Source organism: Loxodonta africana, chromosome 3 (genome assembly GCF_030014295.1).
Source record: "Loxodonta africana isolate mLoxAfr1 chromosome 3, mLoxAfr1.hap2, whole genome shotgun sequence".
NCBI lineage: Eukaryota > Metazoa > Chordata > Mammalia > Proboscidea > Elephantidae > Loxodonta > Loxodonta africana.
The window spans coordinates 211,306,106-211,331,412 of NC_087344.1; the positions used below are offsets into that span (position 1 = coordinate 211,306,106).

Genomic DNA, 25,307 nt, shown 5'->3' on the forward strand with positions numbered 1-25,307 from the left:
TGATAATCTTCCTTCTGGACAACAGAAGCAGTCAAAAGAGAATTTCTAGAGGAAGCATTCTGGGGAAATAGAAATGCCCTGTGTCTTGTTAAAGTGATGATTACATGAATGTACACAAATGTATACATTTGAGAAAATCCATGGGACAGTGCACTTAAGCAAATGCATATTATAGTGTGTAAATTACATCTCAGTAGAAAATTAAAAAAAAAAAAATAACAAATTTCCGTACGTTCCCCCATCTACCTGCAGCTGGGCCCAGGTTTGGATCCTAAAGATGAACATCTCATGCTCTTAGATAAGACCAACTCCTCTACTTATGCACTTGATTTCATCATTTCAGCAGTTGTAATTCTCTCTTCTTCTCCTTACTTCATCAGTTCTTTTCTTCGTTAGATCATTCATATCGGTATGTAGTCATGCTATTATTTCTCCCATTTAAAAAAAAAAAAAAAAACCCTCTCTTCATCCCATTTCACTCCCCAGTTACTACTCCATATCTCCTCTCCCCTTTACAGCAGAACTCCTCAAAATAGTCGTCTGTACTCACTTTATCCAGTTCTTCCTCTCCCATTCTTTTTTGAAACCACAATAATAAGACTTTTGCCCCATGACTCCTGTGAAACTACTCTTGTGAAGGGCATTAGTAACTACAGATCGTAAATCTAGAGGTCAGTTCTCAGTCTTCATCTTACTTGGCTTATCAGGAGCATTTGACATTGATGATAATTCCCCTGTCCTTGAACTTTTTCTTCGCATGTCTTCTAGGAAAGTGTTCTTCTGGATTTTTTCTTATCTTGCTGGCCATTCTTTCTCAGTCTTCTTTGCTCATCTCACCTCATTGCTTTGAGTCTTTAATGATGTGGTACTGCTGGGCCTCCTCTCCATTGTTTATATTCATTCCCTTGGTGATCTCATCCAACTCATAACTTTAAAAACTCTGTATATGTTACTGGCTTTCAAATTGTCATCTGCAGCATGGAAAACTCACCTGTACTGTAGACTCGTAGCCAGACATGTATTTGACTTCTTCACTGGGATATCTAATAGGCAACTCAAGCTTAACATATTCAAAACTAAAATCTTGGGGACTTGCCTTACCAAATGAACACTTACTCTAAAGTTATAATAATTAAGAGAGTGTAGTGTATATGTAAGAATAGACAAATAGTCCAGTAGAACTTAATAGAAAATCAAGAAACAAACCTACACATGCATGGGAAATCTTATATATAAAAATATATATATATATAATTTTTTTTTTTTTTTTTAGAAGACATATAATTGGAGATTGGTAGGAAAAGAGGAGTGAAGAGGGTAAGGGAGGGGAGGAGAGGAGGCTACATACTATGTATGTTCCGTCATACGTAGTAATCTATATAGTAATGAAAATAAATGAGTTACAGCTACATGCATTAACATAGACAAATCTGAAAGAGAATGTTATTAAAAACTATAGAAAACAACAGAATCTTTAAATAAATTTTTGATTAATGGTTAACCACTGCATGGGGGTAGGGGAGGGATGCAATCAGGATGGGGTACACAGGGAACTTAAAAGTTATCGATATGAGTAAGGAGCCAACATAGTGCCTTAGACAGATGCACCATGCTATCCCTCTGCAGCAAAGACCTGAAAAACTAAGAAAAACAGATGCAAACATCAATCCTGGACCCCTGAGCATCAAAAGAAGGCATAAAAACTAGATCAAATGCTGAATGGAAGAAGAAACTGAAGGAAAACAGAAAAAGAGGAGAGATAAGGAGTGGAGGTACCTTGCCAAATAACATAGCACAGTGTGGCCATCTTGAAATACAGCCAGCAATGACCCTGGACAGGGAGTATGGAAGGGCAACTTCAGGGAGCTCCTAGTGGGAAACAGAGCACCTAGTAAGCAGAGAAACATACTTTCCCACCCCTCACCCTTCTGGTGAGTAGAATCAAGAACCCCGCTGCCATCCTCGCAGCCCTCACCACCAAGGTCCACAGTACGAGCCCAACGTCTGGACACATCCTGCCCCCTACCATTGCATGGCTTTTGTTCTTCCCCTCTTTTTTTTTTCTTTTTGTCTTTCTTCCTTTTCTTTCTCATTCCCACCAAGCCACCTCGCCCTCCTTTCTGCTGGCTCTTGCTGCGCCTCCATTTTCTTTCTTTTCTTTCTACCCTCCTGCCTAGTCCTGTACACCACCTCCCCCCTTTCCAATGGCCTGTGCTATGCCACTGTGGCTAGAGAACTACTGGAGCACTGGGCTGTTGCCGCCCTGGGTCTACCCCACCCTACCTGCCAGCATATACCACATTGCCATTTTTTTCTTCCTATTCTTTCTCCGCCCCCGCCCCCCCGCCACCTAGCCCCATATGCTACTTTCTCCTCTCCTTAACCAGCCCCCACAGCACCACCATGGCTAGAGTGCCCCTAGCACTCAGACCTGATGCCTCACTGGACTTTACCACCCCCCCACCACTCAACCAGCTGCTGAACAGTAAGAAGCGATCCCATACCACTCCCTGTCTCACGTTCCTGCCTATCTTACAAGGGATTGTGAAGGCTCCCATACCACTGGACCAACATCAGGAGGCAGAAAGTGCCTGCACAGACCGCCTTGGGCCATCTCCCCAAACCAGTGTGCAGTGAAAGTAGGCTCACCCTGTCTGCTGCTTCTCTGCCCACCTGGATAAGGTGTCGTGCCCACAGATGAGCAAACGGCAAAGCACACCCAACCCACTTGCCCTGACATAACAAAACAAACAGGACAGGACAAATGAACATGCACTCAATAAATAAACAGTACCATAATGTCTCAGAGACAGCAGACAATATCAAAACATAAAAAGCAGGACAAGATGGTTCCAGCAATTGAATAAATAATAAATAACCAAAATAAAGAATCATATAACCTTCCGATAGAAAAAAAAGACATTGGAACTACCCGATATGGGATTCAAAAGACTAATATTTAAGGCTTTCCAAGAAATTAGGAAAGATATCAAGGAAAACACAGATAAAACCAAGGGAAAAAATAGACAAAATCATAGAAAACACAGACAAAACCAAGGAAAACATAGACAAAGTCATGGAAAACACAGACAAAGCGATAGAAGAATTCAGGAAAATACAAGAACAAACCTCAAAATAAATGAACAATTAGAAATCATACAAAACAACTAAAAATCTAAAAGATTAACAATAAAATTTCAGAAATGGACAACTCAAAAGAAGATTTTGTGTGCATATTTGAAATAATGAAAGACAGAATCAGTGAGATTGAAGATAAATGTATGGACACCACTTCGTTGAAGAAAAATCAGAGAAAAGGATGATGAAAAACAAAGAAAACCGAAGAATTATGTGGAACACAATCAAGAGCAAAAATCTCTGTGTAGTCAGAGTTCCAGAAGAAGGGAAGAAAATGGAAAACATAGTAAAGACATTAAATCTTTACTATCATGAAAGACGAAAAACTGACCATCCAAGCTCAACAAACCCCATACAGGATAGACCAGAAAAGAAAGCCACCAAGACATACCATATTCACACTCGTCAAAACCAAAGACAAAGAAAGGATCCTGAGAGCAGCTCAAGAACAACAAAAAAATTACTTAAAAAGGAAAACAGTAACACTAAGCTCTGATTACTCAGCAGAAACTGTGGAGTGAAGAAGGCAATGGGATGACATATATAAAACCTTGAAAGAAAAAAACTGCCAACCAAGAATAATATATTCTGCAAAACTCTCCCTCAAATACAGTGGCAAAATTAGGAAACTTCCAGATACACAGAAATTAAGGAAATTTGTAAAAACCAAACCAAACTTAAAAGAAATATTAAAGGGAGTGCTTTGGTTAGAGAACCAAAAACTTGAGACAACAACCAGAGTCACAGAACAGCATCAGGCAGATGCCAACCTAGGTAAAGAACTCTTAATAATAAAACAAAGCTAAAAGACTTAAGTCAAGGAAACAGGACGTCAGCCTGTAAATGACAATGTCAAAACAATAAATAATAAAAGGGGGATTAAATGGTGTAGGTATAGAACTTTCAAATGGAGAGAGAATCAAGAAAGAAAAGACTGGTTCATATTTAGGAAGATAAGGGTAAATTTCAAGATAACCACAAAGAAAGTTAGCCTACTTATCAAAATAAAAAAAGAAACACGTAAAGACAGTAAATGCAAAATTTAAAATAATGGGAGAAATGAAAATCCACAAACAAAAGAAACTCAGCACAGGAAACTAAGAAGAACAAAGAAAATGTCAGCACCAAAAAAAAAAAAAAAAGGCATAAAAATATGGCAGCAATAAAGTCATACCTACCAATAGTCACACTTAATATAAATGGATTAAATGTAAAGAGACAGAGAGTGGCAGAATGGAGGAAAAAAAAACACAACCCATAAATATGCTATCTACAGGAGAGATACCTTAGACAGAAAGATGTAAATATATTAAAAGTCAAAGAATGGAAAAAATTTATCAAGCAAATAGTAACCAAAAAAGACCAAAGAGTGGCAATACTAATCTCAGATAAAATAGATTTTAAAGTAAAATCCACTATAAAAAAAACAAGGAAGGACATTATATAATGATTAGATGGACAATCTACCAAGAAGACATAATCTGAATAAATATCTATGCACCCAACGACAGGGCTTCAAAATACATAAACTCTAATAACACTGAAAAAAGAAATAGTTCCACTATAATAGTGGGAGACTTTAACATGTCACTCTCGGTAAAGAATAGAACATCTAGAAAGAAACTCAACAAAAATAATATCAAAAGACCCAAATCAACCAACTTGACCTCACAGACATGTATAGAACACTCCACCCAACATCAGCAAAGTATACATTATTTTCCAATGCACATGGAGCATTCTCCAGAATAGGTCACATTTTAGACCTCAAAACAAACCTCTGTAAAATCCAGAACATCAAAATAACACAAAAAATTCTCCCTGATCACAATGCCATAAAAGTAGAAATCAATAACAGAAGGAGCAAGAAAAAAGTCAAACACATGGAAACTGAATAACACCTTATTTAAAAACAACTAGGTAATAGAAGAGATCATAGAGGGAACAAAAAATTCCCAGAATCAAATGAAAATGAAACCACATCATACCAAAAACTTTGGGACACAGAAAAGGCAGTGCTCAGAGGTCAGTTTATAGCAATAAATGTATACATCAAAAAACACAAATGGGCCAAAATTGAAACATTAGCTGTACAACTCAGACAAATAAAAAGAGAACAGCAAAAAAACACACAAGCACCATAAGAAAGGATATAGTAACGAGTAGAGCAGAAATAAATGAAATAGAGAACAGAAAAATGATAGAAAGGACCAATAGTACCAGAAGTTGGTCCTTTGAAAAGGTCAATAAAATCGACAAACCACTGGCCAAACTGACAAAAGAAAAACAGGACAGGAAGCAGATACCCAAATAAGAGATGAGATGGATAACATTACAACACACCCAACTGAAATAAAAAGAATCATAACAGAATACTGTGAAAAACTGTACTCCAACAAATTTGAGAACCTGAAGAAAATGGACAAATTTCTAGGAACAAACTACCTACCTGAACCAACACAAACTGAGATAGAAAATCTGAACAGACCCATAACAAAAGAAGAGATTGAAGAGGTAATTAAAAAAAAAAACTCCTGACCAAAAAAACCCTGGACCAGATGGCTTTACTGGAGAATTTATGTCATACATTCAGAGAATAGGTCACGCCAGTACTACTCACACTATTTCAGAGCGTGGAAAAGAAAGGAATACTCCCAAATGCGTTCTGTGAAGCTAGGATAACCCCGATACCAAAAGCCAGGCAAAGATGAACAAAAAGGAAAATTACAGACCAATATCTCTAATGAATATAGATGCAAAAATTCTCAACAAAATTCTTCCTAATAGAATTCAACGTCATATCAAGAAATAATTCACCACAGCCACGTGGGATTCATACCAGGTATGCAAGGTTGATTCAAAATGAGAAAATCGACATAATCCACCACATAAATTAGAACAAAAGATTCACTTGATCATATCAATCAATGCAGAAAAGGCATTTCATGAAGTCCAACACCCATTCCTGATAAAAACTCTCACACCTGACCTCAGAACCTGCTATACAGCTACAGTAGTCAAAACAGCTTGGTACTGGTACAACAACAGACACATCGACCAATGGAACAGAATTGAGAACCCAGACCTAAAGCCATCCACCTATGGTCACCTCATCTTCAACAAAGGCCCAAAGTCCATTAAATGGGGAAAACATGATCTTTATTACAATTGGTGTTGGCAAAACTGGATGTCCCTTTGTAAAAAAATGAAACAGGACTCATACCTCACACCATATACCATACACAAAAACTTATTCAAAATGGATCAAAGACCTAAATATAAAACCAGAAACTATAAAGATCCTAGAAGAAAACAAAGGGTCAATGCTAGAGGCCCTAATACACAGCATAAGTAGGAGACAAACCATAACTAATAATACACAAACACCAGAAGATAAGCTAGGTAACTGGGATCTTGGTAAAAATTAAACAAGGTCATCAAAAGACTTCACCAAAAGAGTAAAAAGAGAACCTACAGACAGGGAAAAAAATTTTGGCTGTGACAAATCTGATAAAGGTCTAATCTCTAAAATCTGCAGGAAAATCCAACGACTCTACAACAAAAAGACAAATAATCCAATTAAAAAATGGGCAAAGGATACGAACAGTCACTTCACCAAAAAAGACATTCAGGTGGCGAATAGACATATGAGGAAATGCTCTCAATCATTACCCATTAGAGAAATGCAAATCAAAACTACAGTGAGATACCATCTCACCCTGACACTACTAGCACTAATCCAAACAACAGGAAATAACAAATCTTCGAGAGGCTGCAGCGGTATTAGAACTCTTATGCACTGCTGATGGGAATGCAAAATGGTACAACTATTTTCAAAAACGATATGGTGCTTCCTTAAAACGCTAGAAATAGAAATACCATACAATTCAGCAACCCTACTCCTAGGAATATATTCTAGAGAAATAAGAGCCACGACACAAACAGACATATGCACACCCATGTTCATTGCAGTGTTATTCACAATAGGAAAAAGATGGAAACAACCTAAATGCCCATCAACAAATGAATGGATAAATAAACTATGGTACATACATGCAGTGGATCTGAGAAACATCTCACAACATGGATGAATCTGAGGATATTATGCTGAGTGAAATAAGTCAATCACAAAAGGACAAATACTGTATGAGACCACTATTATAAAAACTCATGAAAAGATTTATACACAGAAAGAAACAATCTTTTTTGGTTACTAAGGAGAGGATGGGTGGGGAGGGAAAAACACTAACTGAACGATACGTAAGTGGTAACTCTGGTGAGGGATAAGACAGTACACAGTACAGGTGAAGCCAGTACAGCTTGACCAAGGCAAGGTCATGAAAGCTTCATAGATGCATTAAAACTACCTGAGGGACCAAATTATTGGGCTTAGGGCCGGGGACCATGGTCTTGGGGGACATCTAACTCAACTGACGTAACATAATTTATACAGAAGATGTTCCGTATCCTACTACGGTGAGTAGCGTCTGGGATCTTAAAAGCTTGTGAGCGGCCATCTAAGATACTCCACTGATCCCACCCTGTCTGGAGCATGGGAGAATGAAGAAAACCAAAGACACATGGGAAAGATTAATCCAAAGGACTAATGGACCACAAGTACCACAGCTTCCTCCAGACTGAGTCCAGCACAACTAGTTGGTGCCCAACTACCACCACCAACTGCTCTGACAGGGTTCACAACAGAGGTTCTCAGACGGAGCTGGAGAAAAATGCAGAACAAAATTCTAACTCACAAAAATAGACCAGACTTACTGGTCTGACAGAGACTGGAGAAACCGCTAGAGTATGGCCCCCAGACACCCTTTCAGCTCAGTAATGAAGTCACTCCTGAGGTTCACCTTCAGCCAAAGATTAGACAGGCCTATAAAACAAAAGGAGACTAAATGGGCAATTAAGCCCAGGAGTAAGTACAGGAAGACAGGAGGAGACAGGAAAGCTGGTAATGGGGAACCCTAAGTCGTGAAGATGAGAGTGTTGACATGTTGTGGGGTTGGCAGCTATCATAGTTATCTAGTGTGCTATACAGAAATACCACAAGTGGATGGCTTTAACAAAAAGAAGTTTATTCTCTCTCACAGTCCACTAAGCTAGAAGTCTGAATTCAGGGTGCCAGCTCCAGGTGAAGGATTTCTCTCTGTGTCGGCTCTGGTGGAATGTCTTTGTCATCAGTCTTCCCTTGGTCTGGGAGCATCTTAGCACAGGAACTTCAGGTCCAAAGGACAGGCTCTGCTCCCAGTGCTGCTTTCTTGGTGGTATGAGGTCCCCACGTCTCTCTGCTCCCTTCTCCCTTTTATATCTCAAAAGAGATTGGCTTAAGACACTAATCTTGTAGATCTCATCAATATCACTGCCACTAATCCACCTTATTAACATCATAGTGATAGGATTTATAACACATAGGAAAATTCCATCAAATGACAAAATGGTAGACAATTCACACAATACTGGGAATCATGGCCTAACCAAGTTAACACATATTTTGGGGGCACACAATTCAATCCATGACATTCCACCCTTTGGCCTTCAAAAATTTATGTCCTTTCCACATGTAAAACATATTCACCCCATCATATCATAGCAAAGATCTTAAATCAACTTCAGGTCCAAAATCCAAAAAATTCTTCATCTGTGAAATATAGGACATAAGTTATCTGCTTCCAAAAGTACAATGGTGCAACAGGCAGGCACAAGCTAGACATTTCCATTACAAATAGGAGAAATTGGAGGGAAAGAAGGGACAACAGGCACCAAACAAGTCAGCAGAACACATTATGTTAGCCCTCAGGGCTTGAAAATAATCCTCTGTTCTCTGAGACAACTTACACAATGGCCCTGCCCTCCAGATTCTAGGTATTGGCCACATTCTCCGGATTCTGAATGGAGGCCCCTCAGCCCTGGGCTTCAGCTCCACCTTCCAGACCCACTGGGACAGCAACTATACTCCCTCGGCTTTAGGCACACCATTCTCCTAGTCCAGCTGGGTGGCATCTCCAACCTTAGAAACACCAGAGGCCATGGCTCCATCCTTTGAAACCCCAGAGGTCGTGGCCATACCTTTTGAGACTGAGGCAGCTCAGCTTCCTGTGTTCCTTGGCCTCTTGGCCCTTGGCCTCATGCCTGCATCTGCCCTGCTGGGGCAAGTGTTTCACAGTTCTGTAGCTCCACTGATAAGTGCCTGGAGACACCCCACTCTGCCAGTAAAATTTGACCAGAAGGCACTCAGCTCTCTTGCTCCATGGGTCAGCAAGCCTAGCTCTACCAAGAAGTTCCTGGAGGCATCCCACTCTGCCAGGGAGCCTCCTGTGCAAAGGCACTCCGTTCTCTTGCTCCATGGGTTGGCTCCAGCGCTGCCATGCACTAGTCTCCTGGTTCTGCTGCTGCTTATCATCATCTGTGCCATCTCCGGTGTTTAACAGTTCTCCTCCCTTCCTTCTGAGTCCTCTATCCATTCACAGTTTCAAAACTGTTTCCACATTTTAGGTGTCTATTAGAGCAGCACCCCTCTCTTGGTACCAAATTCTGTCTTAGTCATCTAGTGCTGCTATGATAGAAATACCACAAGTATTTGGCTTTAACAAAGAGAAGTTTATTCTTTCAGAGTCCAGTAGACTAGATGTTTGAATTCAGGGTGCCGGCTTCAGGTGAAGGCTTTCTCTCTCTGTCAGCTCTGGTGGATGGTCCTTGTCATCAGTCTTCCCTTGATCTGGGAGCATCTCAGCACAGGAACCTCAGGTCCAAAGGATGAGCTCTGCTCCTGGTACAGCTTTCTTGGTGGTATGAGGTCCCTATGTCTCTCTGCTCACTTCTCTCTTTTATATCTCAAAAGAGATTGGCTTAAGACACAATCTAATCTTGTAGATCTCATCAGTATAACTGCCGCTAATCCATCTTATTAACATTATAGTAATAGGATTTACAACATATAGGAAAATCTCATCAAATAATAAAATGGTGGACAGTCACACAATACTGGGAAACAAGGCCTAACCAAGTTGGCACATGTTTTGGGGGGACACAGTTCAATCCATGGCAGCAACCGATGTCACAAAGCAATATGTGTATTAATTGTTTAATAAGAAACTAATTTGCTCTGTATACCTTCGTCTGAAATACAATTAAAAAAGAACTCTCAGTAAAATAGGAATAGAAGGAAAATTTTTCAGCGCAGTAAAGGGCATCTGTATAAAACCAACAGCCTACCTCAGTCTCAATGGAGAGGGGCTGAAAGCATTCCCCCTGAGCACGGGAACAAGATAAGGGTGTGCTTTATCAGCACTCCTATTTTAACATTGTGCTGGAAGTCCTAGTTAGAGCAATAAGCCAAGAAAAATAAACGGCATCCATATTGAAAAGAAGAAAGTAAAACTATCCCAATTTGCAGATGATATGGTCCTATAAATAGAAAACCCCGAAGATTCCACAAGAAAACTACCAGAACTAATAGAAAGATCCAGCAGAGTGGCAGGATACAAGATCAACATACAAAAATGAGTTGGATTCCTATACACCAACAAAAAGAACTTTGAAAAGAAAGTCAGGAAAACAATACCATACATAACAGCCACTGAAAAGATAAAATATTCAGGATAGCATAATGGTTAAGAGCTTGGCTGCTAGCCAAAAGGTTGGCAGTTCAAATCCACCAGCCACTCCTTGGAAACCCTATGAGGCAGTTCTACTCTGCCCTATAAGGTCGCTATGAGTCGGAAGTGACTTGACAGCAATGGGTTTTAAGTCTAACCAGGGATATAAAAGCATATACAATGAAAACTACAAAACATTACTGCAAGAAATCAAGACCTACTTAAACGGAACAACATAGAATGCTCATGGATAGGAAGACTCAATATTGTGAAAATGTCAATTCTACCCAAAGCAACCTACAGATATAATGAAATTCCAATCCAAATACCAACAGCATTTTTTTTTTAACAAGATGGAAAGAAAACCCTGATGGCGTAGTGGTTAAGAGCTACAGCTGCTAACCGAAGGGTCAGCAGTTCAAATCCACCAGGCACTCCTTGGAAACCCTATGAGGCAGTTCTACTCTGTCCTATAGGGTTGCTATGAGTTGGAATTGACTCGACAGCAATGGGTTTGGTTTTGGTTGGAAAAACTAATCACCAACTTTATATGGAAAGGAACAAGACTGCGGGCAAACAAAGCATTATTGAATTATTGCAGAAAAAGAACAAAGTAGGAGGCTGCACACTACCTGATCTCAGAACCTGCTACACAGCCAGAGGAGTCAGCACAGACTGGTACTGGTACAATGAAAGACACAGTGACCAGTGGAACAGAATCAAGAACCCAGGTGTAAAGCTGTCCCCCGGTGGTCACCTGTTCTTTGACAAAGAACCAAAGTCCATTAAATGGGGAAAAGACAGTCTTTTTAACAAATGGTGCTGGCAAAACTGGATGTCCATTTGTACAAAAATGAAACAGGACCCATACCTCACAGCATACACAAAAACTAACCCAAAATGGATCAAAAACCTAAATATGAAACCTAAAATGATAAGGGTCATGAAAGAAAAAATAAGGATAATGCTAGGGGCCCTAATACATGGCATGTATAGAATAGACACCATAGCTAACAGTGTACAAATACCAGAAGAGAAACTAGATAACTGAGAACTCCTAAAAATTAAACACTTAAGCTCATCAAAAGATTTCAGCAAAAGAGCAGAAAGAGAACCTATAGATTGGGAAAAATTTTTTTGCTATGACAAATCCGACAAGGGTCTTATCTCTAAAATCTATAGAATACTTCAACACCTTAACAACAAAAAGACAAATAATCCAATCGAAAAATGGGCAAAGGATATGAACAGACCCTTCACCCAAAGAAGACATTCAGGCGACTGACAGACACATGAGGAAATGCTTGTGATCATTACCCATTAGAGAAATGCAAATCAAAACTACAGTGAGATAGTATCTCATCTCGACCTTATTGGCACTAATCAAAAAACAAAAGAAAATAACAAATGTTGGAGGTTGAGGGGACATTGGAACTCTGATGTACTACTGGTGGGAATGTAAAAGGGTACAACCACTATGGAAAATATGATGCCTCCTTAAAAACCTAGATAGAAATACCATACAATCCAGCAATCCCACTCCTAGGAATATATCCTAGAGAAATAAGACCCATCACACGAATAGACATATGCACACACGTGTTCACTGCAGCATTAGTCACAGTAGCCAAAAAGTGGAAACAACCTAAGTGCCCATCAACAGATGGATGAATGAATGAATGGATAAACCAACTCTGTAACATATGTACGATGGAATACTAGGTAATGATGACTCTGAGAAACATCTCACAACATAGATGAATTTGGAGGGCATTATGCTGAGTGACGTAAGTCAATCACAAAAGGACAAATATTGTATGAGAACACTATTATAAAAACTCAAGAAAAGGTTTACACACAGAAGGAAACAATCCTTGGTGGTTACTAGGGAGGGGAGGGAAAATCACTAACTAGGTAGTAGACACGTGGTAACTTTGGCGAAGGGAAAGACAACACATAATAAAGGGGACATCAGCACAGCTTGACTCAGACAAAATCATGGAAGCTTCCTTGACACATCCAGATACCATGAGGGACCGAGTTACTGGGGCTGAGGGATGAGGACCATGGTCTCGGGGAACATCGTAGGTCAACTGGTATAACATAGCTCATAAAGAAAATGTTCTGTATCCTTCTTGTGTGAGTAGTGCCTTGCGTCTTAAACGCTTGTAAGCAGCCATCAAAGATATACCTATGTGTCCCATCCCGTCTGGATGGAGCAAAGGAGAATGAAGAAAACCAAAAGACACAGGGAAAATACCAGTCCAAATGACTAACGAACCACGGCCTCCAGCAGCCTGAGCCTAGAAGAACTGTATTGTGCCCAGCTACCACCATGGACCACTCTGACAGGGATCACAATAGAGGGTTCTGGACAGAGAGGGAGAAAAATATAGAGCTAAACTCAAATTCACAAAAAAAGACCAGACTTACTGGTCTGACAGCAAGTGGAGGAATCCCTGAGGCTATGGCCCCTGAATTCCCTTCTAACTCAGAACCGAAGCCACTCCCAAAGTTCACCTTTCAGCCAAAGACTAGAGAAACCTATAAAACCAACAACACCACATGTGGGGAATGTGCTCCTTCGTTCAGTCAAGTATACAAGGCCAAATGGGCAACACCTGCCCAAAAGCAAAGACAAAAGGGCAGGAAGGGACAGGGAAACTGGATGAATGGGCATGGGGAAGCTGAGGTGGAAAGGGGTGAGTGGTGACAGTGTCAGAACAATTTGCGTATACATTGTTGAATGAGGAACTAATTTGCACTGTAAACTTTCACATAAAGCACAATAAAAAAAAGTTATTGGTAATATTTTAATTCAGCTTAATAGTAGATTCATTTTTTGGTTATTCTTTAATACACTCATATAGCCTTTGGAATAGGTGATATATTTCTTAATTGAAATAGGATTTTTTTTTTAATTACAAGAAAAGAAAGACTATTAAGTAGGCCATTAATACTCACTCATCTTCAATTTTTTTAACTCCGTGGTTCTTTTATGCAGGACTTTGTGAGTTATTTGTAACTATTTTTTCCCCTGAAGTGAATGTATACTAAGCTGATACAACTATAATATTTTTGAAAACCTTTTGTAATTAGTACTCCATCAAACTGGCTCATAAATCCAGGTGTTAGGATCTATCTTTATAAGATACAGGTGTTTCACAGCGGTGACCTGGCTTCATATTTTGTGTGACTCCCATCATCTGTTTGCCCTCTGACAGCGATTACACTGGGCTTCACATGGGGCCACAGAGAAAGCCTGACGAGTAAAATGAAATTTTCCAGTGCTGGAAGTTTTTATGCGTCCATGCTACCTTTGAGGAAGATGAGCACCATCAACATTTCCATACATTTTATGAATTAAATAATACAGTGTTGCATACAGCTGGTGGATTTTCTTACTGGGACCATATGACTGACTTGGATCTATATGTTTGTATTTAATAGGAAATTGCCCGGCATTTACGCCCTGGAACCCTCAGAGCAATCTTTGGTAAAACAAAGATCCAGAATGCTGTTCACTGTACTGATCTACCTGAGGACGGTCTGCTAGAGGTGAGTCAGAAGGGTGAACGTGCTGTTCATGTTTCAAGCTCTCATAGGTGATCTCAGCAGTTCTCCGGTGTAGAAAGCCTCTTAATATTCTCGGACTACACTGTCACTTAGTGGTCTGACAACTTCACGCTACAACTTTTAAAGACCAAATTGGTAGACAACTTTGTAGAATGATTTTTATAACTGTATTTTTGCCAAAGAATTAAGATATTTTTTGTGACTAGCATATATTATGGTTTAAAAATCATTTTAAAAGGAAAAAACTGTAGCACTAAATAAATCACATGAAATTTGTTTTTAAATCAGGTAGGAACACCATTACCCTAAGTTGGTTGTCACGGGAATACTCCACTGAAAAACAGGAAACCCGTTATGCAGTGTGATAGCATTGCAAGTAATAGCTACCTTTTACTGATACTTTTTATGTACCAGGCTCTGCCATATTAAATGTTTTGTGGAAATTATTTCTTTTAATCCCCATAGCAACACTAACAGGCTGGTATTATTACATCTATTTTTTTAAAAAAATGAAGTTGAAACACAGAAAGGTTAAATAACGTCCCCATATCAAATAGCTTATAAGGTAGAGAGCCATATTTTGACCCCTCATTTATTTAATTAACATTAAAATAAGAAACAATGAAAAAATTCTTATACAAGTGAAAATTGGTCTGATTTTGGGTTAAGCATTTCCAAGCCAAAAGTAAAGAACGAAATATTAGAGTTTGATATTTTTAACTTCTAACAGTTTTGAAAAAAATTTTTATGTCAAAAGGAACTGAATGAAATTAAAAGACAAATGATAAATTTGAGTAATTATAATATAAATGGCAGAAAAAATATTGATATCCTTAATACATAATTATTTTAGTGTTTTTTTTTTTTGTACTGATTTTTGCCTTTGAAGTCGTACATAGAGAACCTTCCCCAACATTTTGCTTTTGTTTTCTTAAAAGGAAATGTTCAGTCTACCCAGAATTTGTTTGATATAAAGCGTGAGGTACGGACCTGCCCAGCTGTCTCATTGTTTACTAAGCCCTCTCATCCTTTCGTTATTGTCTCACACTGTGGAACACTTACATACATTCATGCCTCTTTCTCACCTTTCAGCTGTATTTCATTGCTCTGTACCAGCAAAATAGTTATTATTGTAATTTGTAGATAGTTCATAAAAATTTCCTTGGTTTTTCCCTTGAATTTATTTCTTCAAATTAACTTTATATGAATTTTATTCCACCCACAAAATGCAGATGGGACCTTGGCTGACAGTATGTTTATAAATTAACGTGGGGTGATGTCCATATAGTACTGGGTCTCTCCAGCTGCATACGTGGTGTACCTCTCCTTTTACGCAAGCAGTAGCGTTTCTTCTTTTCTTTCTTAATATGGGCCTTGGACATAGCCTGTTCTGTGTATTGCCATCGGGATTATGTTGCTTTAAAGAATGACTTTATTAGCTCCATTAAGATTCTCTGCTATAATCCAAAATGTTAACCCACTAAAGTCTTATCTAAGCTGTGTGCCCTGGTGTGAAATTTAGACACACTTGTGAAATGTAAAAATGTAACAAACTTTATTTTTTGATGATCAAAAGGATTAAATATTTGTTTTTAAATGGTAATAATCTTATAAATATTCCCTGTACCTTCTGATAGTTTTGGGGCAGTAGACTAGATTTGAAACAGACACTGTTACTTCGGTGAAACTGAAATATCAGCCGTGACATCGGTGCCCGTTAAAATGCCTTATCCGGGGCCTGCCTGTCATCGCCTTGGGCGATTTGGAGTAGCTTGCTTCCTGTCTGCATTTTTAAAAGCCATTTGTTCAGGGGTTAAAATCTGTCTGCCCTAACAGCACGTGGCAATGTAGTGCCTGGACATAAGATATGCCATTCATTAAGGAAACATCATTTAGATGTAGGGTGACCATAAAATGTATTGCCCAAATCCAGGATCCTTTTGAAAGGCAGCTCTAATCAGACAGGATTCGGGATAACAGGCATAAATCAGAAGTGTCACAAGCAGACTGGTATGTATGACCACCCTTTTTATATGGTAAAAACGGAAAGACAGAAACACTCTACTTGATCTTTTCCTAATATGATGTTTACTGAGCTATTTATTTTTGCCAGCTGTGTGGAGCTCAGGAAGTATGGTTTTAACTTACGTTTTGTCATTATTTTATTAATTCTTTTTTTTAATGAAAAGAGAATTTATTTGCTGACGTAAAGGAAAGTCTTTTGGCTTCAGGTATAGCTTGATCCAGGAACTCAAATGATGTCATCAGAGCTCTCTCCCTCTTTTTTTTTCTTTAATTATAATAATTTATTATGTTTTTGTGTTTTTACACAGCAAATTCAGTTCCCATTTAACAATTTCTATACATATTGTTCACTGACATTGGCTACATTTTTCAGTGTGTCAGCATTCTCATAACATCCATTCTGATTGTTCAGTTTCCATTCATCTGGCTTCCCTTCCCCTCCCTCCCTTTACTTTCTGATCTTTGCTTTAGGCTAAATGTTGACAGTTTGGTCTCATATAGATGATTTTTTAAAGGAGCACAGCACTCATGGGTGATATTGCTTATTTTATGAGCCAATCTGTTATTTATCTGAAAGGCGACCTCCTGATGTGGTTTCAGTACAAAGTTTAAAGGGTATCTCAGGGCAGTAGTCATGGGGGTTCCTCTAGTCTCTAACAGTCCAGTAAGTCTGGCCTTTTTTTAAGAATTTGAATTTTCTACATTTTTCTGCCGTTCTATCTGGGACCATCTATTGTGTCCCTTGTCAGAATGGTAAGTAGTGGTAACTGGGCACCACCTAGTTCTTCTGGACTCAGGATAGATGAGGTAGTGGTTTGTGTAAGCTGTTAGTCCTATAGACTAGTTTCTTTAAGTCTTTGGTTTCCATCTTTCTGTTTTGCTCCATACAAGTAGAGACCAATAGTTGTATCTCAGATGGCTCCTCACAAGCGTTTAAGACCCAAGATGCTGTTCACCATATTAGGATGTAGAACAAAGTTTATGAACTATGTTATTCTAATTGATGGAGCTGTCCCACGAGACTGTGGTCCTAAGCCTTCAAACCAGTAAACCAATCCCACGAGGTATTTGGTTATGTCATGGACCTATCTGTAACTGTGCTGCCTGTGTGCTTTATTATATATATGTATATATATGCAGCACGTACATACAGGAGGTGTGGTCACATGCTGGTTAAGAGCTTGGCTAACCAAAAAAAAAAAGTTCCACAGTTTGAATCCTGCAGCTGCTCCTTGGAAACCGTATTGGGCAGCTCTACTCTGTCCTACAGGGTCACTATGAGTTGGAATTGACATGACAACAACAGGTTTAGTTTTTGCTTTTTACACACATACATGTATATACACATGCCTACAGGTATGCCTATACCTGTACCCATATATACACACATACGCCTTCCTGTGCACAAATATGCATACATATCTACCTGTGTGACCATGCCCACGTATACACACATACGCCTTCCTGTGCACATATATGCATGCATTTCTACTTGTGTGACCACACCCGCATATACACACATACGCCTTCCTATGCACATATATGCATACATATCTACCTGTTTGACCACGCCCACATATACACACATATGCCTTCCTGTGCACATATATGCATACATATCTACCTGTGTAACCACACCCACATATACACACATATACCTTCCTGTGCACATATATGCATACATTTCTACTTGTGTGACCACACCCACGTATACACACATATGCCTTCCTGTGCACATATATGCATACATATCTACCTCTGTGACCACGCCCACATATACACACATATGCCTTCCTGTGCACATATATGCATACATTTCTACTTGTGTGACCACACCCACATATACACACATATGCCTTCCTGTGCACATATATGCATACATATCTACCTCTGTGACGACGCCCACGTATACACACATATGCCTTCCTGTGCACATATATGCGGACATATCTACTTGTGTGACCACACCCACATATACACACATTCGCCTTCCTGTGCACATATATGCATACATATCTACCTGTGTGACCATGCCCATGTATACACACATACACCTTCCTGTGCACATACATGATACATACCTACCTGTGTGACGACACACGTGTATTTTGGTTGTTATTTCTGTTGCAAAATTGCACATTCCTGTAACTGCAAAGAATCGTAGAGTGTGTTTTACTTGCTGACACTGTGATAGAGTTTCAAAATCAAACGACATTTTCCCTTTTCTCATGGAGCGCACAATAAATTTTAGAGCTCAGGGATCTTAGCAGGAATATGGAATATCTGATTTCTTTGGACTCTGCCAATTGTGACACAGTCACTTTTGTGGTTATAGAAAAAAATGACTGTATGTACACTGCGACACGTTCTAGATGTTATACTGCCAGTGTTCCCTGATACTCTGTCAGTTGTAACTACAGCGATCTTAGACTTATGTTTTAAATAAATTAGTGATAGAAAAATACTCAGCTTAACTAGTAATCGAAGTTCTCTACTACTGGCAATGAATATTAAGGTAATGCCCATTGGTGGTAAAGATGCAATGAAATGGATACCCTCATATTGTTGGTGACAGGTAGGTGGCAACATGGATTGAAAACCATGGGGTTTTTCATAGAATTTGTCTCAAAATTTTATTTAGAATCTAGCCAGGAAAGGAGGGTGCCAGAAAGGCTACAAAATAGAAAATTATCTGCATAGATGTTCATTTGAAGAGTATTTGTGATAATGGGAAATAATGTACGTGTCTGAAGTTTCACTGGTGTTCCCTCAACTGAAAAACCTTCTCTGACACTGAACGTCTGAATTAGGGGTCCATCTGTGTGTTCTCATAGCCCTTTGCTTCTCTCTACCACGTTAGTAGGAGCCCTGGTGGCACAGTGCTTAAGCACTCAGCTGCTAACCAAAAGGTCAGCAGTTCAAACCCCACCAGCCACTCCGTGGGAGAAAGATGTGGCAGTCTGTGTCCGTAAAGACTTACAGCCTTCTACTGTGTCCCGTAGGGTCGCTATGAGTCAGAATCGGCTCAACTGTGATGGGTTTGGGTTTTTTTTGTTTTTGTTTTTTTTTTTTTGACCACGTTAGTGCAGTCGAGAGCCAAAATACCTGTGTACTTCTAGGCAAGTTATCCATCTGTGCCCAGGGTACCTCATTCTGTAAAATGAAGGAAATAGCAGTGCCTGGGCTGTAGGAGTCCCTGGGTGGTAGAAACAGTTAAGTGCTTGGCTATTATCTAAAATGTTAGCAGTTCAAATCCACCCCAGAGGCACCTTGGAAGAAAGGTCTGGCCATCTACTTGTGCAGGGTCACGGCCCCTGAAAACCCTGTGGGAGTAGCTCTCCGCTGAAGCACAGCTCCGGTTTGCTTTTTATTGATGTTATAGGATAGCACAGTGTCTAGCACAGAATGATTGCTCAATAAATGATAGCAGTTCTATTATTTTTATAACACATTGTCTGTTTGCTTGTATATTTTCCCCTCGAGACTGCAAGTACCCACAGGGAAGAGATTCTGTCTTGCCTAGCACATAAAAGCTCTCCAACAAATGACTGAAGCATGTAACTTCTTTTCTTCAGTGATAATGAAGACGCTATAGCAGTGGTTTCCTAACCAAGGTTCCATGTTAGAATCGCTGAGGCAGTTTTTAAAAACCAATGCCCCCGTCAATACCCAAAGAGTCTGATTTTTCCTTGGAAAGTATTCCTAACTTATAGAAGAGTGGCAGGTACAGTACAAAAACCTTTTTGTTTTCTGAGCGTTTGAGTTAATGCTCAAATTGCCAGCATGATGCCCCGCACTCCTGGCAATTTTAGTATTTTTAACATAAAAGAATGCTTTCCTACATAACCACAGTAGAAGTCTCCAAATGAGGAAATGAACATTGAGACATGACTGCCAGACCCAGGCGGGCTTCACAGTTTCCTTTAATAACAGAAGGAGCCAGGTCAGAATCACGACTGCCTTTCGTTGTCTCCTGAGTCTCTTTCAATCTAGAGCAGTTCCTCAGTTTTCCCTTGCCTTTGTAACCTTGACAACTTCGAGGCTAACAGGCAGAGGTTCTAATTGAGTTGATTCATTTATCCCTTTGTTCTCTCCTGTAACTCCCACAAGATACTGGCGAATTCCTTTTGCTGTGTGACCTATATTGCTCATACCCAATGTTATTTTTGGTTCCCCATTTTCCATGAAAATGTGTGATACCTTTTTGATTATGTGACTCAGCCTTAGGCTTCCATTCACCTGTCTCACTGGCAACACTTTTTTTTTTTTTAATTTTTATTGTGCTTTAAGTGAAAGTTTACAAATCAAGTCAGTCTGTCACATATAAGCTTATATGCACCTTACTCCATACTCCCATTTTCTCTCCCCCTAATGAGTCAGCCCGCTCCCTCCTTCCAGTCTCTCCTTTCATGACCGTTTTGCCAGTTTCTAACCCTCTCTACCCTCCCATCTCCCCTCCAGACAGGAGATGCCAACACAGTCTCAAGTGTCCACCTGATATAATTAGCTCACTCTTCATCAGCATCTCTCTCCTACCCACTGTCCAGTCCCTTCCATGTCTGATGAGTTGTCTTCGGGAATGGTTCCTGTCCTGTGCCAACAGAAGGTTCGGGGACCATGACCGCCAGGATTCTTCTAGTCTCAGTCAGACCATTAAGTTTGGTCTTTTTATGAGAATTTGGGGTCTGCATCCCACTGTTCTCCTGCTCCCTCAGGGGTTCTCTGTTGTGCTCCCTGTCAGGGCAGTCATCGGTTGTAGCTGGGCACCATCTAGTTCTTCTGGTCTCAGGATGCTGTAAGTCTCTGGTTCATGTGACCCTTTCTGTCTCTTGGGCTCATAGTTGTCATGTGACCTTGGTGTTCTTTATTCTCTTTTGATCCAGATGGGTTGAGACCAATTGATGCATCTTAGATGGCCGCTTGTTAGCATTTAAGACCCCAGACGCCATACTTCAAAGTGGGATGCAGAATGTTTTCATAATAGAATTTATTTTGCCAATTTACTTAGAAGTCCCCTTAAGTCCCTAAACCCCTTAAGTCCCTAAACCCCCACCCTTGCTCTGCTGACCTTCAAAGCATTCAGTTTATCCCAGAAACTTCTTTGCTTTTGGTCCAGTCCAGTTGAGCTGACCTTCCATGTATTGAGTATTGTCCTTCCTTTCACCTAAAGTAGTTCTTATCTACTAACTAATCAGTAAATAACCCTCTCCCACCCTCCCTCCCTCCCCCCTCCTCGTAACCACAAAAGAATGTGTTCTTCTCAGTTTATACTCTTTCTCAAGATCCTATAATAGTGGTCTTATACAATATTTGTCTTTTTGCATCTGACTAATTTCACTCAGCATAATACCTTCCAGGTTCCTCCATGTTATGAAATGCTTCATAGATTCGTCACTGTTCTTTATGAATGCGTAGTATTCCATGGTGTGAATATACCATAATTTATTTAACCATTCATCCGTTGATGGACACCTTGGTTGCTTCCAGCTTTTTGCTATTGTAAACAGAGCTGCGATAAAGATGGGTGTGCATATATCTGTTCGTGTAAAGGCTCTTATTTCTCTAGGGTATATTCCGAGGAGTGGGATTTCTGGGTTGTATGGTAGTTCTATTTCTAACTTTTTAAGAAAACGCCAGATAGATTTCCAAAGTGGTTGTACCATTTTCCATTCCCACCAGCAGTGTATAAGAGTTCCAATCTCTCCGCAGCCTCTCCAACATTTATTATTTTGTGTTTTTTGAATTAATGCCAGCCTCGCTGGAGTGAGATGGAATCTCATCGTAGTTTTAATTTGCATTTCTCTATCGAGAGCATTTTCTCATGTATCTGTTAGCTGCCTCAATATCTTCTTTAGTGAAGTGTGTGTTCATATTCTTTGCCCACTTTTTGATTGGGTTGTTTGTCTTTTTGTAGTTGAGTTTTAACAGAATCATAGAGATCAGGCGCTGGTCGGAGATGTCATAGCTGAAAATTCTTTCCCCGTCTGTAGGTGGTCTTTTTACTCTTTTGGTGAAGTCTTTAGATGAGCATAGGTGTTTGATTTTTAGGAGCTCCCAGTTACCTGGTTTCCCTTCATCATTTTTGGTAATGTTTTGTATTCTGTTTATGCCTTGTATTAAGGCTCCTAACATTGTCCTTATTTTTCTTCCATGATCTTTATCGTTTTAGTCTTTATGTTTAGGTCTTTGGTCCACTTGGAGTTACTTTTTGTGCATGGTGTGAGGTATGGGTCCTGTTTCATTTTTTTGCAAATGGATATCCAGTTAACTGGCAACACTTTTGAGGGCCAGTTTTACTTTCTCCTTGCTTTGTTTTTCTCAGGGGCTCATTGACAATACATCTGGCTCTTTGCCTTGTACCTGATCTCTGTACTCGTGTTTCCTGAACCTCTTTTTCTGATTATCTCCAACAGGAACAACCAATGCTTCACATACACTAAAATGGAAGTTCTCAAACTTGCCGAACGGGTATATGGTACAAAATTCAAGTGTATTTGAATTTTGAATTCGGTATACCAAAATGATAGTTCAGTCATTAATTCAGATAATATGAATTTTTTATGAAAAACCTTGCACTGGGGATACAGCAATTAACAAGACACTTGTGGCCCCTGCCCTTATGGAGCTTACTTCCAGGAGATATTATCTTTTATAATGATGAACGTATCGATATTTCATCTTATTTTCCAGAGTTTCTGTTATTTGGTTATATTACTTTTGTGATAATAAAATTTTAAGAAGCACATAAAATATTTCATTATATGTATAAACAGTTGATCAGAACAAATCTGAATTTGGATATATAATTAACTTCTACATGGATTCTTGCTCTGGGATACTCTGGAAAAAAAAATTAGTGATTGAAGGACTCACCAGAAATAAAGACAGGTATAGGGTGACAAATAATGCCACGGATAATGCAGGCCTCTGCCCAGGCTGATACTAATAATTTATCTTTGATTTTAGTTTTATCTCTTTAAGAAGTTTTAATTTTTACTAGTATATTGTCAAAGAGGGAATAGCTTATACAAAGACAAGAGTGAGCAGCTTTCACCTGGAGATCTAAAAATAATTTAGCAGTTTAGCTAGGCCGGGGCTTTGACCATGAGGTGGGAAATAGCAAGAGATGAGGCTGGAAAAGTGAGCAGAGGCCTTGTAAAGTCATGTTAAGATATCAGAGGGTAATAGAGAGCCAAATAAATGAAGTAACGCAATCATACCTGTGTTGTAGAGATCACTGTGGTTGCAGTGTGGAGAACAGATCAAAGGGGGCCAACCTGAAAGTAGAGAGACCAGGTAGAAGGCTGTTGAGGTAGTTCACTGGGAGATGCTAGTAGCCTGAAGGAGCATGGCAGCAGAGATGAAAGCTCAAGAGATGCTTAGAGGACAGAACTAACACTTGAGAGACTGTTTGGATGTGAAGGGTAACCTCTTGGAGTGAGTCAAAGTTAACTCCCATCCCTAGGGGAAGATGGTAGTTGGTGGTGGTGGTCATGGCAGCCCCACACACAAATGCTGCCCAGTCCTGCACCATCCCCGTGATCAGTGTAGATTGGACTGTTAGGATCCAGGGGGGCTTTATTGACTGATTTCAGGCCATTCTTCCTAGTGCATCTTAGTTTGAAACCTGTTCAGCATCATAGCAACATGCAAGCCAAGAGACCCTGGTTCAGTTCCTGGCCAATGCAGGAATGGTGGTACAAGTTAAAAATTCTTTGTCTGCAGTTATAAAATCTAACAAGCTCTGAAAACCAAAGGCTTTATTCATTAGTTTAGTGGCAAAACCTGACAAATTTGCATAAGACTTATATCGTTTTTATGTAACCCACTTAATGTGGTTACTCACATTGCCACAGAAATCTTAATGTATTTGATTTGGGGAATTAACCAGACCCTTGGGGTATTATATAATGTGTATATTATGTATTACCATTTACTGGAGTCCTGGTGGAGCAGTGGTTAAGAGCTCGGCTGCTAACCAAAAAAGGTGGCAGTTTGAGTCCGCCATCTGCTCCTTGGAAACCCCATGGGGCAGTTTTGCTGTGTCCTGTAGGGTCGCTATGAGTCAAATCGATTTGATGGCAGCAGGTTAACAGGCTATACCACATTAAAAAAAAAATTCCAAAACTCGTCTGCCACCAACAATTCTGAATAAGGGATAGTGCAGAAGGTTTGAAACAGCCTTCTGGGAGAAAGAGCTGATCAAAGAATATAGATTTATGGGTGATGTTCAAGGTTCACTTGATTTGAAAGATTGCACGCATCATTGTTTTATTATTTTTCTGGTGAACAACTGGATTGACCTGGGGGTGGGGTTTTTCCAGGTAAATGCAAGGAGGAAAGGTAACCAGGGATGTTAGTGCAAGGATGGCTAAGTGATGAATAAGGAAAGACGTGCTACAAGGATGAGCTGGGAGAAAGTGGACGGGCCATGGGACTGAACACCTTTCTGAGGCTTACAGGAAGGGGTCTCTACCTGGAATAACAGAGGCAGTGAGGCTGTGGTCGGAGTAGAATATCTAAGTTTAAGATTTCAGAGTTGGAGTCTTTCATGGTCATGATAAAGTTCACGGTGTAGCCATGGAAGACCAAAACAGAGTGGGGTGGAGGTCAGTAGGGGTCACCAGAGATGTGAAGGCCCAAGAGCCAAAAGTATTAGTATTGAGTGACATTGAAATTACCTAGGATCATGGCCAGGCGGTAGGGTAAAGAGGAAAATGGTGATCCAGAGTCTGAAGTCTTTAGCAAAGGAGGGAAGTAACCTGAGCTGTGTCAGCAATGAGGAGGAGAAGAGGGTCTAGCCAGATGACAGGAGCCTCAAGGAATAAGAAATAAGGCTGAAAACGTCAGCTGGGACCTTGTAAAGCCATGTTAAGACAGCTGAACTTTATAACTTCCTTGTTTATAACTGTAGTAACTTCCTTTTTATAAATCAGCCACCCTTTTACTAATACCCTCAGTTAC

General features: G+C 39.8%; 1 protein-coding gene across 2 annotated transcripts in view; it reads left to right on the forward strand.

Annotated features, from left to right (window-relative positions):
- NME7 (NME/NM23 family member 7) overlaps nucleotides 1–25,307 on the forward strand; it is a 349,164-nt gene that overhangs the window by 279,840 nt on the left and 44,017 nt on the right. For both annotated transcript variants that reach the window (XM_010594980.3, XM_023554271.2), the window contains one exon: nucleotides 14,193–14,300. In XM_010594980.3, coding sequence (XP_010593282.2) covers nucleotides 14,193–14,300 — 108 coding nt within the window. The remainder of the gene's footprint in view (nucleotides 1–14,192; nucleotides 14,301–25,307) is intronic.